Source organism: Neoarius graeffei, chromosome 8, assembly GCF_027579695.1.
Source record: "Neoarius graeffei isolate fNeoGra1 chromosome 8, fNeoGra1.pri, whole genome shotgun sequence".
Classification (NCBI taxonomy): domain Eukaryota; kingdom Metazoa; phylum Chordata; class Actinopteri; order Siluriformes; family Ariidae; genus Neoarius; species Neoarius graeffei.
In genome coordinates this window covers 93,808,027-93,827,581 of record NC_083576.1, presented here as the reverse complement: position 1 = coordinate 93,827,581, position 19,555 = coordinate 93,808,027, and the positions used below count along the sequence as shown (strand labels likewise).

Sequence of the window (19,555 nt, the reverse complement as noted above, 5' to 3'; positions counted from 1 at the left end):
AAGAGATTATTCAAATTAACAATCAAATAGTTATAAAACACGTTAATTTGCGTTTACCTGAATAAAAAACTAATAAAGGCGGTTCCGCTAGAGGGCGCTAGTGAATACAGAGCCAGATTTGGATGTTCTTTCAAGTTAACCAAAGAAGAAGAATAAAATTAGCACTTAGCAGGTGTTGTTAACGCGAGTCAGGCAGCAGTTGAACAGTAAAACAGTGCAAATCTTACGGTTTCCACAATGAAAGATGTTCTCGGATTTCTCAAACTACAACAAGGCAAAAGTCCGACACCGGAAGTCGCGGCGGAATGGCACACATTGGAGGATTTATACAACAGGAAGTATGGCCTTTTTTAGCTTATAAAACCCGAGTTAGCTAACAAGCTCAAGATGTGTCCGGATTTTTTCTTTTCCATACCTGTATTCTGAGCTGTTAACTACAATTGGTTAGCACTTGCATAACGAGCTGTCTTTTGAAATGTTACCCAATCACGATGCAGGAGGCGGTGCCAGCAGCCAATCCTAGACTAGGAGGGCGGGATTTGTCAAAATACGGGTGGAGATGAAAGCTGTTTTGCTCATGGGTGCTAGCTAGCTGAGTCATTTAGCATTTAGCAAGTTTAATTTTAGAAATAAAGGGTTTTTTTCTTCACATGGAGTTTAGAAAAGAGTGAAACACTCGCCTGGAGATGTGTTTATCTGGAATAGTAGAATTTTTAGTACAAAGAAAGAAAGGAAAGAAAAAGCATTAGTGTCTAAAGTCAAAGAGCTCCAATAAAATATTAATAACTTATTTTATTATTAATAATACAACCAAAAAGCCCAAGTTATTATTTAACAATTAATTTATATCATTTTTATATAATTGAGTGATATTTTAAATTTCTTTGTCACTTTTTGTGATTGACATAATAATGAGAATGAAGTAATTAATTGATTAATTGAAGAGTTGTGAATGTAATGGTGAATATTATGGTGTTGGTCAGGTGTGTGTGTGTTTAATATAAACTAATCCACACGCTTCTAACCTGTAGGTGATGTGTGTGTGTGTGTGTGTGTGATTTTCTTTGTGCAGGTTGTGGCATCAGTTGACTCTGAAGCTCAGTGAGTTTGTTCAGAGCCCGTGTTTCTGTAAAGGCGACGGTCTCGTACAGGTGGGAGATCAGTTCACTTTTCCACACTGAGAGCAGAAACTGTGAATAAAAGCCTGAGCCGTGTTTCACTGTGTTTCATTCCAGCTTTATGAAAACTTCATCAGTGACTTTGAACACAGGTACGTGTGTGTGTATGTGTGTGTGTGTGTGCGCGCACATGATTCCCCCCCACTTCCTATTTGTTTCACCATCTAAAAACACAGCACTCAACATTCACACTTTATACTGATTTAATAGGTTTTATATTTATTTTTGTTATTTTGTTTGTTTATTAATGTATTCATTTTATCAGTTTTCTGGAGTGATGTCATCAAACAGTGAACTTGGTCAAAAATACCGTTTTTTTTTTTTTTTTTCCCCTGTTACTTTCTTTTTTTTTTAAGTTAACTGTAATTAAATTCTTATAAGCAATGAAATTGTACAAAGACCAAAACATTAATGAATGGATTAATTTATAGGAAACAAATGTGAAGATTAATATAAAACTCCAATAATGAATAAACCAAAAATTAAATGTAAATGCAAAAATAAGTAAAATTAAAAATCAAATGCTTTGTGTCAGAAACTTAAAGGAGATATGCAGAGCCTTTATTTTTAAATAAATTTCTGAGTGGATAGTATCTCCATCCTTGACTCTTGTGTGCTGCATCACTGGGAATAAAAAAAATATATTTTTGAGAGTTAAAATTGACGGCAAAGTTGTGATTGGCGCTGCCCCGCTGAGCCAGCCAGCCCTGAGCGCGTGACGTCACAGCGGGAACCGGTTTTGAGGCCGAGGCCTTTTACAGCTATAGACCAGAGTCATATCAATAAACATTTATGGTGAAAGTAAGAAATCCCGTTACCGACTCGCTCAACTAAGACTGATTTGACTTCATTGATTGTGGGTTGACTCTCATTAAAACAGGATGGGTGCTATAACTTATGCAACATACATGTACATGCATGCATTTTCACTGATAAAACGCAAAAGGCTCATTAAATAATCAGATGAACTGAGACAATCACATTCTGAAGCAAATTAAATAATCTCATACCGCTAACTTAAACACACAATACAAGTTACATGGATTAATCTAAATGCAGGGAAACAACGAGTTGGTTTTTTTGTTATCCAAATGAGAGTCGGCGCTTACCTGTCTGCGTTCTCGCTTCCTGAAGGCCGATCTTGTGGCCAATTGTTTTTGAAACAATCTGACTTTCAGTTGTTCGTTCAGTTCTCTGTTCATTCGCTTCTTCCACATCAGGGTGAGATGGCAGCGATATCCAGTTTAGAAATCAGACGGCTGCTCCGCTCATTCACTTTTCTCCACATTGTGCATTCCGCCATTACTGCTCGACTCAGGCAATTACTAAAACCCGGGACGGAACGGGACGTCACCGGTTTTAGCAACAACCGCAGGGAGGTCATTGCCCGAGTGATGTCACGTCCCATTCCGTCCCGGGTTTTAGCAACAACCCTCGGCTCACTCCGGGAGAACTGGTGCAACTGAACTCACTTTCCTTTAAAATAAAACCCTTTATTCCTGTGGATTTACCAGTTCAGTGAGAGAAAACTGATTAACAGTGGTGTAGTGGTTAGCGCTGTCGCCTCACAGCAAGAAGGTTCTGGGTTCGAGCCCCGTGGCCGGCGAGGGCCTTTCTGTGTGGAGTTTGCATGTTCTCCCCGTGTCCGCGTGGGTTTCCTCCGGGTGCTCCGGTTTCCCCCACAGTCCAAAGACATGCAGTTAGGTTGACGTGGGGCGGCCTTGGGCTGAGGGGCCCTTGAGCGAGGTACCGAACCCCTGACTGCTCTCCGGGCGCTCTGGTGTGGCTGCCCACTGCTCTGAGTGCATGTGTGTGTGTGTGTTCACTGCTTCAGATGGGTTAAATGCAGAGGATGAATTTCACTGTGCTCGAAGTGTGCATGTGACGAATAAAGGTTTCTTCTTCTTCTTAAAATAAATACTTTCCTTTTCTTGTAATTTTCTTTTCCTTTAATTGTTGGTACTGCACCCTCTTTCAATCCGGGCTTATAGCCAACGCTCCTCAACAGATCAGAGGTCTCGTACAAGTCTTCAGTAAAATGTGCAGAGCAGAGGAGAGACCACTTCGTAGGCGCCCAATGTGCCCGTGAACTTCTCGCAAAACGCGTCCAAATCTTTGCAGTTTGAACATTCTTGGGCCGTGAATGCAACGTAAATCCACCTTCTGTCGTGTTGCTGCACCGCCAGCAACACATCTACATGGCATGGCGATAAATTAGCTCAAAATGGAGGATCGGAGTTGCAGTCAGCTCTGTGTTTTAGTATAGCGGAAATGGCGATGAGACCGATAGACTTCCTGCTGTGACGTCACGGACGTCAAGGTCGTTCACTCAGACCGCTACCTATATAAATCACTTTAATCGTAAACATTACTATATTAGATTTATTGTTAACGCTTAAAACTATTCCTGTGCCATTCTTGAGGGCTCAAGCGTTTATAAACGAAAGTGATGAAGGATGAAATGATTGTTTGTTTGTTTGTTTGTTTATTTTTAAAAAATAGCTAAACATTTTAATTTGGTTTAAAAAAAAAAAAGGTCCAAAAAGTTAAATAAAATTTTCACAGGAGTGTGGAGTTTTGGTTTGAGCCTGGAATTTATTTTGCTCTGTAGACAGGCGAGTGTTTAATCAGACTGAAACACCTGATGGGATCAGTTACGGAAAATAACCAGCCTTCTGATTCACAGTGTAGAGTTTCTAACAGTCAGTTGAATGTGATTCAGTTTAACACTTTATTTGTCCCCTGGGGCAATTTAAAGGCACAAATATACCATGGATTTCATTTTTAGTTATAAATAAATTATTACTGTAATTGTTATAAACTCTGACTGGGGTTTAAATTCTACATGATGATCATTTTCTTCTTCAGAGACTGAGATGTTTTGTTTATTTCTCTTTCCTGCTTTTTCTCCTGTAGAATAAACCCTCTGTCACTCGTGGAAATCCTCCTCCATGTGGTCAGACAGATGCCAGGTATTTCTCTGTCTGTCCGTCTGTGTCTTGCCCCCCCCCCCCATGGTGTTTATTCCGTTACACACAGTGTGTAGAGTTTTGCAAATAAAGTCTCTCTCTCTCTCTCTCTCTCTCTCTCTGTGTTAGACCCGAACACTGCCATCACGTTCCTGGAGAAGACGAAGGAGAAGGTCAGTGATGTGCTATCACTCGTCTTCCTGTTTAGCGTTCACACTCGTTCATTTCTCTCTCATCTGTTTTCTGTCTGTAACCTGTTCAGGTGAAGGCGAGTGAGGAGGCGGTGATTTTGTGTAAAACGATGATCGGCAGTCTGAAGCTGGACATCAACGACCTGCCCGCCACTAAAGTGAGTTTTACACACACACACACACACACACACACACACACACTGAGTTTATTTCCATTTTATTATCTTTTATATAAAGTTACACAAAAACAGCCCCTGTGACAGAACAATAACGCAGTATTTCACTCCTGAAGGCAGATAAAGTTACTGTGATGTAAAACCCCAGTCTTCAACAGAGAGGTTCATTATCTTGAGTCAATAAATAAATAAAATAAAGGCATGCTACTCTCTGCACTTAACAACATCAGCTCGTCTCCACGAAGAAATTTAGTTCATTTAAACCACTGAGGTCGAGTCCCCAACGGCTTCCTGCTCACTCGACCCTGCCTAGGGCACTAGGTGTAGTGAGCACTTCACTTCACTTCATTTGAGGTTCAGCAATAGAACAAAAATGCAGCAGTGAAAATAGATTTACTCAAATTTCACCGTTAGTGAGTACGGAAAGTTTGAAGCTGAGCTCATTTGATCTGATATGTTATGGTTTCTCTAGTAATGGCTCCTTCACAGGGGCGTGTCCAGCAGACGCCCCACTGATGATAAACTGATTAAAATAATCACTGATATGGTGAAGTTTCCTGTAAGAAGTGTGTGTGTGTTTGTGTGTGTGTGTGTGTGTGTGAGAGATTCTGTAAGGAGTCTCCAGTGTGAGCGTTGTGTAACACTCAGAGGTGAAGCTGTGAGTTTTGGTTTTTTGAGCTCTTCAGCACAGAGGAGTGTAAAACATCTCTCTGTAAGTTCTTCTGAGTGTTTTTGGTCCCGTCTGTGTGTTTCTGCAGAAACTAATTGAGGAAGTGGAGGAGATGCTGAACGCGTTGCCGGGAGTGACGTCTGTACACGGCCGGTTTTACGATCTGTCCAGTAAATATTACCGCATCATCGGGAACCACGCCCTCTACTATAAAGATGCTCTGCGCTACCTGGGCTGTGTGGATGTTAAAGACCTGCCAGGTACCATCTCTGAGCTCGCTCAGCACACACCATGCAAACTTCTCAAGCACTTTATTTATGGTGCTGCTTCCAGGAACAGAAATAACATCTACTGACAATAAAAACTTAAAATAAAATTCTCATTGTGAACCAGTGCCTTAAAAATGCTGTGTGTGCGCGCGCGTGCTGTACATCACTCTGGATAAGTGTGTGTGTGTGTACGTACTGTAATTTGGAGTCAGATGGTTAAAGGCAGGTGCTGAAGACTTTCTGAATAAACTTTTGAAATAAAACATGAATGTGATAATTTGTGTATGAACTTTTTTGTTTTAATTTCCGTTGTGTAGGGGCGGAGCAGCAGGAGCGAGCCTTCACCCTGGGATTGGCCGGCCTGCTCGGAGAGGGCGTGTACAATTTTGGAGAGCTGGTACGTGATTGGTCAGGAATGTTGCCCTGTGTTTCAGTACTGCTTTAATTCACCCTTCATGACTTCCCCCAGTCAAACCATATTACAGCCCAGAACAGATGTTTTTCAGTTTCTCACACATCTGGATTTGTGTAGTTTGTGTCAGTGTTGGTTAACAGCTGTTTGGAGGATTGAACATGTTTTTGACTCTGGGTTTTTAGCTGATGCACCCAGTACTGGAGTCTCTGAAGAACACAGATAAGCAGTGGCTGATCGAGACGCTCTACGCCTTTAACTCGGGGAACGTGGAGAAGTTTCAGGCTTTAAAATCAGCCTGGGGTCAGCAGGTGAGCGAGAGTGTGAGTGTTTTGGAACTGATGCTGAACTTTGTACTGAGGTGTGTGTGTGTGTGTGTGTGTGTGTGTGTTCCTCAGCCTGATCTTGCTGCACAAGAGGCCAAACTGATGCAGAAAATTCAGCTGCTGTGTGTGATGGAGGTGAGATCACACTCTCATCAGTCCAGTTGAAGGGAACATGGTCAGGGATGTGGGGTTTTTTTGTTTCCCCCACACTGTTACAGAACACTGAGCCGTGTTGAAGCCGAGGCATTGGCACCGTGAGTACGCTGGCTAGCATCACTCGCTAGCACGCTAACTCCCACGAGGTTGTTCTGTCCGGTTACTGTACACTCACTCACTCACTCACTCACTCACTCACTCAGTGAGGACACAGAGGATCATCCTCAGGGGCGTTAACACTCAGAAATATGAAGTTTCTGAAAATCCAGTTAGTTGTTTTTTTTTTTAAAAAAGTAACTGTTTGTATCCTGCACTTTGTGGGCGGGCGAGTGGGCGGGCTTGACTCTGTAATGTGAACCTTGATTGATCTTCAGATCATTAATTGATCTTAAATCTCTTATTTCAGTTCCACTCAGTGATTCCAAAACAAATCCAAAAATTAACACACAAAATATTCAGTCAGGCCAAAAGTAATGGCCCCTATAAAAGTAGGAGGGGCACATGCGTGTGTGTGTGTCTACAATCACCAGTGTGCTACAGTGTTACTGGAAGATTTGGTGCACGTTGCTGTTTCACCATTTTGTTTTCAAAATGTTTGTGTGAACTTTGGCTTTTGTGGGCGTGGTTAAATGTGACTGCTCCAGGTAATTGAGAGGTATGTGATGTTTATCAGCATGAACATGAGAGTACGCAGAAAATCAGAAGAGTTTGTAAACCTGATGGGGGTTATTATTATTATTTTTTTAATATATAAATGATCACATGACTAGATCAGATGTTTTGACTCCTCCCTCTATCTATTGTTCTCTAGATGACTTTCACCAGACCAGCAAATCACAGACAACTGACCTTCCAGGAAATCTCTCAGAGCACCAGGGTACCAGTGAACGAGGTGTGTTTTAGCAAAAACCATCAGTCAGAGAGAAATATCTTCTTTATGGGAACATGTTTCCTCCATGTGGAGGACGAAAGCACGACTGTTCTAAAGTGTGCGCGCGTTTCAGGTGGAGCTCTTGGTGATGAAGGCTCTGTCAGTTGGCCTCCTGCGAGGAAGCATTGATGAAGTGGATCAGAGAGTTCAGATGACCTGGGTACAGCCACGAGTCCTTGATCTGCCTCAGGTCTCTCTCTCTCTCTCTCTCTCTCTCTCACACACAGCTGCGTTTATGACTCTGATATTTTGACATGGATCTGATGTTTTTTGTCCCGTCCCATGAGATCTGACCCTCACCTGATTCCTGTGTTTACATCACTCTCCCTCTCCACATTGCACAGCATCGCCATGACGACGGGGTTTTTTTTGGCTTCTCCCGACTGTGTTTTACTCTCAGCTCAGAGATGATTCTTTTATATTATGACATAAACGTTCCTTACATTCCACTATTATGAGCTCAAAGCAAACAGAAACACTTCCGCATCACTGTAACTTTACAGAGGAGATGATTCTCCTGGAGTTTCTCCAGAGCAGGAGGACGACGACTCTTCACTGCTGCTGTTCACCTCCGTGGAGGCAGAGGACCGTGGAATGAAGTTGCTGCCTCTGATGTGAAATATTTTAGATGAATTAGGAAACTAACTAATTTAGGTTGTTCTGTAAACGTGCTGCCTCCACTGAGAATAAAACCGGTTCTCAAAATATCTTCAGAATGAGGACGTGAACGACACGGTGATAATTAACTCGCGTTTTAAGTCCGCTTTTATTTCGCATGCGTTCCTGGCCTGTGATCATTTAGATATCTGATGTGAAAGCTGTTTTCACGCGCACGACAAAATCAGATCTGTGTCAGAAACCGGGTGAAGGAAGTCGTTATTGGTTGATGTAAACACGGCCGTGTCAGCGAGCTGATCTCCGGTGATGTTGGATTAGACACGGGGTCCGGGGGGAGATTGGAGTAAAGCCCTACTGTGGAGACGAAGTGCTTGATGTTGGATTGTTTGTGTTGCAGATAAAGGGCATGAAGGAGCATCTGGACTTCTGGTGTGGAGATGTGAAGAGCATGGCCGTGCTGGTGGAGCATCAGGCACAGGACATTCTCACATAAACACACACTTTATTACCTGAACTGCATGTTAGTTTGTGTTCTTCCATGTTTGATTAAAGGTGTTTTGACGTATCTGTGGTGTCGATCCTGTTCCTGCACACACACGTGTTACACTTCGACTCTGTAATGGTGTGACGGTGAACTGAGCATGAACCTGCCGAGTGAAGCAGGAAATTCACATCATGAATATTTGAAGGAAGTTAAATATTAACCGTGTGTGTGTGTGTGTGTGTACACCATGTGTGCTGTTTGAGAGCTGGTTTTTCAGGAACAATTCCCACCTCCGCAAATATCTTTGGTTAAAAATTGAAACCAAACCATTTCTGCATAAAGTGCTTCCAGAAAACATGCAGTTGGCGTCCCTCTCGGCTTATTTTCAGTGTCAGTTCTTCAGGAGCAGCTCAGAAACCAATCAACTGATGTTTAAAATAAAAACAACACGGGTTTGAAGTCCGTGTTAAAATTTGCCAAAGTCGATGTTGGCGCCTCCCTCTCTGACGCACGCTCGGTCATGAACACTGACGGTCTCGGTGTCCAGTGTTCATATCTTAACCAACGAAGTGATTGGCTCTTTTTGCAAGGGGGCGGGGCTTATGTGGTACAACAAAATGTTTAGTGTTGTGTTCCTCTGCCATGATTTCACTGACAGTGACCTTTAACTTGATTGTTTCAGTTCTGTGTAAATTAGACATGATGTTGTAAAGTGAACGACTCCTCGGCCCGATGTTCCTTCAGTTCCCTGATTCACTGCTGCTTTAGTTCACACCTGCAGTTTACACACAAATAGAACTAATCTATACGTTTGGTTTCGTATGACGTGGCGTGAGTGATGTCTGCTGCTCTCCTGCTTGTGTGAATGAAACTCAAACTGTTTGGTTTTATTCTGTCCACATTCACTGGATATGAGCAATTGCGCGCTCTGATTGACTGGCTACTACTAGGATATCAGCTCATATACCACAAGTAGAGAAAAAGAAAATGCTGGTGCGTGTTGCTGAACTAACTGAGGACGAAATAAAAACTACTCAAAAACAAAACCCCCAAAATACAAAAAACCCCAACAAAATATGGAATAAAAGTATTTGATAACTTTTTTTTGTTTAGTTTTCAAGAATTATCGCATTTTTCCACAAATTGCTCCTGTCATTTCACCAGGTTGTTTACATTCTAAGCAGGAACGATTTTGTCAGATGGTTTGTATAAAGTTATTTATCGAATTTACAAAAAATAAAAATGCTCTATTTCTCAAAATCCAGTAATTGAGTGGAATAACTTTTTTATTCTAACCCAATCTCGTCATCCAGGGATTATAGACAACTCGCTGCTATGCACTTCGTCACCGATCAGCTCATGTACGACTCGATTTCGTGGAATAACTGTAATGATTCCATAATAATTTCCTGGAATCCAGATCCTGAAATATTTCCAAATCACTGAGAACAAAAAGTGTTGTATACAATCACCCACAGACACTCGCAGAGAAACGGTACTCGGCACTACTGTAGCTTGTCAGTGGTGTGGTACCAGTAAGGGTCCTTCTTTGTACCTTTAGTGGGTGTGTATTACCTGGGCAGGTGCAGAAAGTCTATCTTTAAAACTTTAAAAACTAATGAACAGTGCTCTTTAAGGGTGTGGTTGTGTGCTATATATCATGATACACGATCTCGTGACATCAGCACTTCCTTTTGTGCTACGTGATCAGTTTATTAAACGCACTCTGTACTAGTTTGTATGTTGGTTTATTAATGAGAAACAGGACACGGGTTTTTCGTGAGGAGGAATGAACAGGAGCGGAGAGACGGCGTGGTCAGGGGCTCATGGCCGCTTCTTGTAGTCCTCCAGATGGGTGAGGATCCACCCCGAGGGCACGAGGATGGTCACGAACATGGCCACCATGGCAATCGCATGCTCCTGAGGACGGTGAGAGACAGAGTTAGGCAAATATTCTGTACACACAGGACACTGTGATAATGAGAGCACTGTAGAGCCTAATCACGTCTTAGTAAGCAGAACTCTGAGTAAACGCAAACTGAGCTTCTATTTCCTGTTATAAGCTCACAATAAAGCAACTGTAACTTTATTAAAACGGTTTCTGGACATTTTTACTCATTTCAAGCTTCAATTTTTTTTTTTTTTTTTACAGGTGAGTCTTAATTTCTAGAAATAAACTAAAAATTAGTAACTTTATCTACCATCAAAACAAACATTTAAAACTTGAAATGATTAAAAATGTTTAGAAATAGTTTCGATTTTATTTTTAATATTATAATCTCTTTATTATAAAATTAGCAACACTGATTATTAGCATGTAAATCAATGCTGCATTGAAATCCAGAAATTGTTTATTTAGAGATTGTGTAGAGATTTTCATCAGCCTGAAGAAAACTCTTTTTAATCTGAGAATCATGAACATGATAAAAACAGATGAACATTTCCCAGAGACAATGTCTGTGCCAGCTTGATCAAATAATAACGAGTAGATCTGGGAAAGAAAGATATTTATATGAAACTGTAATATCTAATAAAATATACAAATATTCTATAGTTGCTACTGCAGTATAGTATAATACAGTCTTACTTCATATACTTTGTAAGAATATTCTTTAAAAAAAACCCAAACACATTTTAAACTGGTTTGATAGAAACTACTTCCAAGACTTTTGTTGAATCTTTAACATTATCTTATGAATTATTAATTTATACTTAACACAAATGAGTTTGTCTGATGTTAATTTCACTTCACTTTAAGTTGCATCAGTTACTCGTGGGTCAGAACCTGAACACATTTCACCATGATAGCTCAATGCTAACTCCGTCCAATGCCTGCTGAAAGCTGATTGGCTGATGGCAGCCATGTTTTTCATTAATTAGGTCATCATTAAAAATCTACTTGCAGATTAGCACTACAGCAAAAATTTCAGCTCGATCCGATTTAAGATTCCTGAGAAACAGTTATCCGACCTTAGCTCCACCCCTGTGTGAATGACCACACCCCAGACTTTGCGCCTCCTCCCGTTTGTCTTTCAGGTTTCATGCAGGTCCTCATGAGTTATTTATTACAGTTTGAGTAAATAAAGCTCCACCTCATTAGTATTGATTGATGAGTGGCGGCCATCTTATTTACAAATGTCAACGTGATTTGTTTGATTGAGTAGTTTGACAAAATTTGGGCAAAAGTCATAGGACTAGTTCTCAAAATTAGGTTTTGCATATTATGCAAATTAGCAAAAAAAAAAGTCCAAGTGGGTGGGACTAAATAGTTATTGAAGTTGTTTTTGTTTGGGAGAACTGAGGGATCAGACGCAAAAACAATTTTCTTTCTCGGACTCACGGTTCATGAGATATGGACAAAAACAGAAGTGTGCTCTAGCGCCACCATTAGGTCTCTCAGGCTCATCTCGCTTACCCGAGTAGTGTGAGTGAGTGCCAACTACTGAGCGCGTTTCATACCTGTAGGTACTTACGGTTTGATCTGAACAATTTGTTTTATGGCAGAAGAAGGAGAATCCTGACAGTTACAGGAGTTCAGTGCTTGGACCCCTGATCATCTCATCTCATTATCTCTAGCCGCTTTATCCTTCTACAGGGTCGCAGGCGAGCTGGATCCTATTCCAGCTGACTACGGGCGAAAGGCGGGGTTCACCCTGGACAAGTCGCCAGGTCATCACAGGGCTGACACATAGACACAGACAACCATTCACACTCACATTCACACCTACGCTCAATTTAGAGTCACCAGTTAACCTAACCTGCATGTCTTTGGACTGTGGGGGAAACCGGAGCACCCGGAGGAAACCCACGCGGACACGGGGAGAACATGCAAACTCCACACAGAAAGGCCCTCGCCGGCCACGGGGCTCGAACCCGGACCTTCTTGCTGTGAGGCGACAGCGCTAACCACTACACCACCGTGCCACCCCCTTTGCATTATAATTATACAAAAAAAAATCAAAATGTTGTAATTGTGAATTTGTGATACAGACATGAATTAAATTAAATTATTGTTAAACTGAAGCTCATATGGATCGTAGGTAGATTCTGTACATAAATGTTTTTACAAACACCTGATTTATTTAATTTTTCTCTGGGAGATGGAGCAAAGTGTAAGCAGTATCAGGTCTTATAATAAAAAGAGATGTAAAATTAATAATGTGCCTCATTTAATGTATTTGCTATATGTAATAAACCGGTTTATTCTGGCACATGAATTTATTTATCTGACTAAACATCTTATTTTATATTCTATTATTTTTATTCCTCCCTCACATACTGATGCACTACACACTCGTCATGTCTTCAGTGTAAATTATTTTTTAAAAAAAAGCTAAAACTTCAACTCATCATTAAAGCAGATCCGCAGAGCCATGGCCTCACTTTCGTTTATAAATGCCTTGAGACCTCAAGAATGGCACAGGAATAGTTTTAAGCATTAACAATAAATCTAATATAGTAATGTTTACGATTAAAGTGATTTATATAGGTAGCGGTCTGAGTGAATGACCTTGACGTCCGTGACGTCACAGCAGGAAGTCTATCGGCCTCATCACCATTTCCGCTATACTAAAACACAGAGCTGACTGCAACTCCGATCCTCCATTTTGAGCTAATTTATCACCATGCCATGTAGATGTGTTGCTGGCGGTGCAGCAACATGACAGAAGGTGGATTTACGTTGCATTCACGGCCCAAGAATGTTCAAACTGCAAAGATTTGGACGCATTTTGTGAGAAGTTCACGGGCACATTGGGCGCCTACGAAGTGGTCTCTCCTCTGCTCTGCACATTTTACTGAAGATGAGAACGGAACAGGACAAGACATATCGCTCGGGCAGTGACCTCGCTGCAGTTGTTGCTAAAACCGGTGACGTCCCGTTCCGTCCAGGGTTTTAGTAATTGCCTGAGCTGAGCAGTAATGGCGGAGTACTCAGTATGGAGAAAATGGAGAATGAGTGGAGCAGCTGTCTGATTTCTCCGCTGGATATGCTCGCCTCAGCAGCAATATCTCACCCTTATGTGGAAGAAGTGAATGAACAGAGAATTGAACAAACAACTGAAAGTCAGATTGTTTCAAAAACAATCGGCCACAAGATCGGCCTTCAGGAAGCGAGAGCACAGACGGGTAAGCTCCGACTCTCATTTGGATAAAAAAATTTAAAAAAAACAACTCGTTGTTTCCCTGCATTTAGATTAATCCATGTAACTTGTATTGTGTGTTTAAGTTAGCGGTATAAGATTATTTAATTTGCTTCAGAATGTGATTGTCTCAGTTCATCTGATTATTTAATGAGCCTTTTACGTTTTATCAGTGAAAATGCATGCATGTACATGTATGTTGCATAAGTTATAGCACCCATCCTGTTTTAATGAGAGTCAACCCACAATCAGTGAAGTCAAATCAGTCTTAGTTGAGCGAGTCGGTAACGGGATTTCTTACTTTCACCATAAATTGTTATTGATATGACTTTGGTCTATAGCTGTAAAAGGCTTCGGCCTTAAAACCGGTTCCTGCTGTGACGTCACGCGCTCAGGGCTGGCTGGCTTAGCGGGGCAGCGCCAATCACAACTTTGTGGTCGATTTTAACTCTCAAAAATATATATATATATTTTTAAATTCCCATTTATGCAGCATACAAAAGTACAATACAAGGATGGAGATACTATCCACTCAGAAATTGATTTAAAAATAAAGGTTCTGCGTATCTGCTTTAACTTTTCCTTTGTCATCGTTATCACAGGAACAAAAACATTCTGTGAGTCCTGGCAGGAATACAAATCACATCACATCACATCACATCATATCTACTTTCATATCTAATTTCAAACATTTTCTAACAGGATGAACCATTCTAGTGACCTTCATATGTTCTCTAATATAAAACTTTTTTTTGTCCTTTTTTTCCTTAAAATCTCATCCTGCTCAGGAACAACACGGAAATCTACAAAATCGGACACTTTTACATCATTAATAAAATAATACTGATGTTAATTAATGTGTTGTTTTTGTTAAATGAATAAATAAGTAAATAAATAAATGCAGTAGTATATGATATTTAGTACGATGGTCCTTTTGAATCAGTCAGCTCCATGTGAAGGCTGTCGATGTGATTCTGAGTGTCAGTATGAGTCGAAGTGAAAAATAAAAATACGTCTAATTGAAGTATATTATATTTTACAGAAGATTAAAGTACACAGCTCTTTTGAGTCACTAGACATTATATGTAATTGATATGAAAAGTTTTCAGGAGTTTGATTACAATAGAGGATTATTAACAGATTATTAACACGACAGTATTTACATCCGTTATTAGTTTTTAACATCAAATAATTCCACATGTACAATATTTATGACTAAATGGATTTGATAATCCTGAACCTTTCCGGAGAGCAGACGTTTCAATGTTTATGATGTGTCATAGTTATGAATATTATTATAGTATAATTTTAATCTTTTAATGATTATTGGTGTAAATACACAAGTGATTATAGAAAATCGTGTGCACTGATTGGTCGAGAAATTTGGACTATTTAACAATTGTTCACTGAGTCTGAGGTGGACCATTGTTTTAGTATAAATACACAGCTGATTATTTTAAAAAATAATTTATTTCAATCTTCAAAATATTCATGTAAATGTAATAACTTTGCAGCACAGACTTGTCACTTCTCTACTCCGAGTCACACAAAATACTTTGTTTTGAAATCGATAAAATAAATCCCAACCCCAGCTTCCCTTTGAATAGTTTTTGACCAAACTTCGGAGCATCTTTAGTGCTTTTAGGAACAGCGTTTTCTTTCATCATCTGTAATTCTTCCTCACTTACGGTGACGAAGCGATTGGACGCCATTTTCTCTGTGTCTGTGTCTTGCTGCTTGTGTTGCTTGACCTTAGTGCAGCATTTGATACCATTGATCATTCCATTCTTCTGGATAGACTAGAAAATGTTGTGGGAGTTAAGGGAACGGCCCTCTCCTGGCTCAGCTCTTATTTAACTGATCGCTATCAGTATGTTGATGTAAATGGTGATATTTCTAGACGTACTGAGGTAAAGTTTAATGTTCCACAAGGTTCTGTCTTGGGTCCACTGCTTTTTTCTTTATATATGTTCCCTCTGGGCGATATTATTCATAAACATTGTATTAGTTTCCACTGTTATGCTGATGACACACAGTTGTATGTTTCTGCAAAACCTGATGAGAGACACCAGCTTAATAGAATTGAGGAATGTGTTAAGGACATTAGACACTGGATGCTTATTAATTTCCTCCTGCTTAACTCTGACAAGACTGAAGTACTTGTACTCGGACCACATGCAGCTAGAAGTAAGTTTTCTGATTACACAGTAACTCTGGATGGCCTTTCTGTTTCTTCACGTGCAGCAGTAAAAGACCTCGGAGTGATTATTGACTCCAGTCTTTCATTCGAAACTCACATTGATAACATCACCCGGATAGCTTTCTTTCATCTCAGAAATATTGCTAAGATAAGAAATTTAATGTCACTACATGACGCAGAAAAACTAGTTCATGCTTTCGTTCCCTCCAGGTTGGATTATTGTAATGCCTTACTGTCTGGATGTTCCAATAAGTGCATAAACAAGCTCCAGTTAGTTCAAAATGCAGCAGCAAGAGTCCTTACTAGAACTAGAAAATATGACCCCATCACCCCTGTCTTATCCACACTGCATTGGCTCCCAATCACATTTCGTATTGATTATAAAATACTACTATTGACCTTTAAAGCACTGAATGGTCTCGCACCACAGTACCTGAGTGAACTTCTGCTCCTCTATGACCCGCCACGCCTACTTAGATCAAAAGGTGCAGGCTATCTGCTGGTACCTCGTATAGTGAAGGCTACATCAGGGGGCGGAGCCTTTTCTTACAAAGCACCACAGTTATGGAACAGCCTTCCAAGTAATGTTCGGGAATCAGACACAGTCTCAGCGTTTAAGTCTCGGCTGAAAACACATCTGTTTACTCAAGCCTTGTGTTAATGGTGTTTATGAGGTAAAGGTGTAGATCTGGAGGATCCTCAGACAGAGTGTTTGGTAAACTGGGATGTATGGATGCTGTCAGTCCCCACTCGCTTGCTCACTCGAGTTTGTTGACGGTGTAGTGGCTGCTGCTTTATGTCCCGGGGCCCCTCATGCCTGTGTTACCTTCTGGCTCTCTCCTTTTAGTGATGCTCTCATAGTTAGTTGCCGGAGTCCCTGCTTGTGCTCAGTGCAATATGTATACTGTTCCTACTTATTCAGGTGGCATTGGGCATACCTAACAACCTGTGTTTTCTCTCTTCTTCTCTCCCCCTGTCCCTCTGAGTAACATGTCGGTCCTGGGATGGAGATACTGACCTCTTCTGCTCCTCGGACCTGCCTGATCCATCCTGGTGCCCTGTGTCTAGTTGGAGTCTCATCGCATCGCTCCTGTGGAGGGCGGCCCCATGTGGACAGTTGGGGGTCGCGCCTGGAGGACGCTCTGGACTCTTGCAGTGGTGCTTTTGTGGCTGGGGACTGCAGTTGACTTGCTGACTTTAGGACTGCAGTTGTTGTGAACGGTTTTGCACTCGGGTTTCCGTCGGTGGGAGGTTTATAGCATCAAAGAGGCTGACTTTATGTTAGGACTGTTAATATTATAGCCAGGCTGTCTGTTGTTGCCCAAATGAGGATGGGTTCCCTTTTGAGTCTGGTTCCTCTCGAGGTTTCTTCCTCATGTCGTCTGAGGGAGTTTTTCCTTGCCACCGTCGCCACAGGCTTCATCATTGGGGATAGATTAGGGATAAAATTAGCTCATGTTTTAAGTCGTTCAAATTCTGTAAAGCTGCTTTGCGACAATGTTTATTGTTAAAAACACTGTACAAATACACTTGACATGACATTTTGCTGAGTCGCTTGAGGTGATTATCGAGAAATAGTTTGAATCTCTCGACCAATCAGCACACTTGATTTTATTTGATAATCACCTGCTTATTTATACTATTCCTCAATAATCACCTCGAGTGACTCGGCAAAATGGCGTCCAATTGCTTCGTCACCATGTGAGGAAGAATTACAAATGATGAGAGAAAATGCTGTTCCTAAAAACACTAAAGATGCGCCAAAGTTTGGTCTAAATCTATTCAAAGGGAAGCTGGGGTCGGGATTTATTTTATCAATTTCAAAACAAAGTACTTTGTGTGACTCGGAGTAGAGAAGTGACAAGTCTGTGCTGCAAAGTTATTACATTTACATGAAGATTTTGAAGATTGAAATAAATTATTTAGAGGCCCCCATGGTGGCTATATATATATATATATATATATATATATATATTCACTTTCAGAAATGCTTGTCATCAAACTCCAGGAAATACTAAGGCGTGGGACGCACATTAATGGGCGGAAATATATCAGTTATGAGTAAATATACTCGTTTAACATGTTGGGGATTATTTCTGCTGAAATGCCAAAAATGCCTTGAAAAAAACTAAAATATGAAACACTTAATATTCCTCTTGTGCTCTGCATCGTAATGTAATGCTCTGGATCTCATGGACACGGTGTGTAATTATAAGGCTAATGGCGTATGTTGTGCAATAAACTGACAGTGTAGATTGGCCTCCTGTCTTTGGTCTCTGTTACTTTCATGCTTTCTACGGTGAAAATGATAAAGAACTATGACCGGTCAGCAGACTGATCTGCTTTTTTTTTCTTTGAAGACCACAATAAGCTTTTTGACACAAAATGTGATTAAACTTCCAGAAAAATAATCATAGATAAATCTCGATAACTGAAGCTGCATGACCGTCTACAAAAGTGCTGTCGGGAGGGGCCTCGTGTTTCTTGAACACATTTCTATTTTTTTATATGATTTTTTAAAAATAATCACCTGTGTATTTATATTAAAACAATAATCTGCCTCAGGCTCAGTGAATATTGGTGGATAATAACCTCGACTTCACCTTGACTTCGTCTCAGCTATTATTCACCGATATTCACTTCACCGTCGGAGAATAATTGTTAAATATAAGAACATCATATCTATTTTAAGCTCTTCATCATGTAACACACTTGTTGTACAGCTCACTGGAATCTCTCTGACTTTATTTGTCTCCAAGGTCAAACATTTGGCCCGTTTTCAAAAATGCGGACGCCCCAGCAGGGTAACGTATACACACACACACGGAGAACACAAGGGCACTGAACAGATTAATGTACGACTTTAGTTCAGTGCAAACCTGATATATTGTGCATGTATACGTCATGTCTAATTTGAGAAGTGTGTTCTGTGATCAGAGCAGTGGTACGTGAGAGCTGTCACACCTCCAATGGAGTTCTTTATAATCTCATGTCGGTCTGAGATTAACACTGGACTGATTACAGACACATGAGGATCAGTGACACAGTACTGTCTGATACCTGCTGCTCTTTTTGAGGAGTGTGTTGAGGTTCAGTACTCACCCCTGTGCTCACGACGTGTTTGGCTGGTTTAGCTGATATGTTGGCTCTCGGAGTGAAGTTGTGTCTGAGAGCAGCTCTGAGTAAACCAGAGGAGCGACTTAAAGCCAGCATGATTCCCTCTGCAGATCTGAGCGCTGGAGAAAGTGTGAGTGCTTCTGCTTCTGCTGCGGTGTTCAGCTCAACACTGTTGGACTCCGACCCTGTGACTCTGCTGTTCATCTGCCAAGTGCTATTTATTATCTGAGCGTGCCGCACCGCCCTGAACGCCTTCCTGAACTGATACACACACAGCGGCGCTGCTCTAATACCCCCAGTGTTTAAACTACTCCTGCAGTGTTTATCTGGATCAGGATGGACTCAGCTCTGTCACACACACGATGTTAAGTCGAGACTCAGCAAAGACTCGACATCTGAATCCATCACCAGTTTATAAAGTTCACACATGAACTCTAACTGCAATAAAAACATTCACAAGACACTGCACCCTGAGTTTCCTTTTATGGAAAAGGGGCGGGGTCAAGTACTAATGTTCTGGTGAAGGTGGGGTGGAGCCAATTTCTGGGCCAGAAAATGATAAACAAAAGTCTGAAATAAAGAAATTCACGATATTGCAAAGTATTCAAATTAAATTCTATGATTATTTCAAATCTATAAACACTTATGTTAATACTGTTACTGTTAACAGGTTCCTTCAAATTTATTTATTTTAGATTATTCAGTTTTACAACACTT

At 40.8% G+C, this 19,555-nt stretch overlaps 2 protein-coding genes across 2 annotated transcripts; one reads left to right on the top strand and one right to left on the bottom strand.

The window, feature by feature from the left end:
* The first annotated feature begins 130 nt into the window (after positions 1–130).
* On the top strand, positions 131–8,461 carry psmd13 (proteasome 26S subunit, non-ATPase 13). Its single transcript, XM_060928529.1, has 13 exons — positions 131–338; positions 1,073–1,151; positions 1,236–1,270; positions 4,095–4,150; positions 4,277–4,320; positions 4,410–4,496; positions 5,273–5,444; positions 5,771–5,850; positions 6,051–6,176; positions 6,264–6,326; positions 7,159–7,239; positions 7,352–7,468; positions 8,294–8,461. Exons 1-13 carry the CDS (start codon positions 238–240, stop codon positions 8,387–8,389), a joined length of 1,137 nt encoding a protein of 378 aa, XP_060784512.1. The 5' UTR covers positions 131–237; the 3' UTR covers positions 8,390–8,461.
* Positions 8,462–10,112: 1,651 nt separating this feature from the next.
* Positions 10,113–19,165, bottom strand: LOC132890311 (cytochrome c oxidase subunit 8B, mitochondrial). The gene is made up of 2 exons (XM_060927123.1): positions 18,824–19,165; positions 10,113–10,300 (listed from the first exon to the last, which is right to left on the bottom strand). The coding sequence occupies exons 1-2, from the start codon at positions 19,040–19,042 to the stop codon at positions 10,205–10,207; spliced, it is 315 nt and encodes a 104-aa protein (XP_060783106.1). The 5' UTR covers positions 19,043–19,165; the 3' UTR covers positions 10,113–10,204.
* Positions 19,166–19,555: the final 390 nt, after the last annotated feature.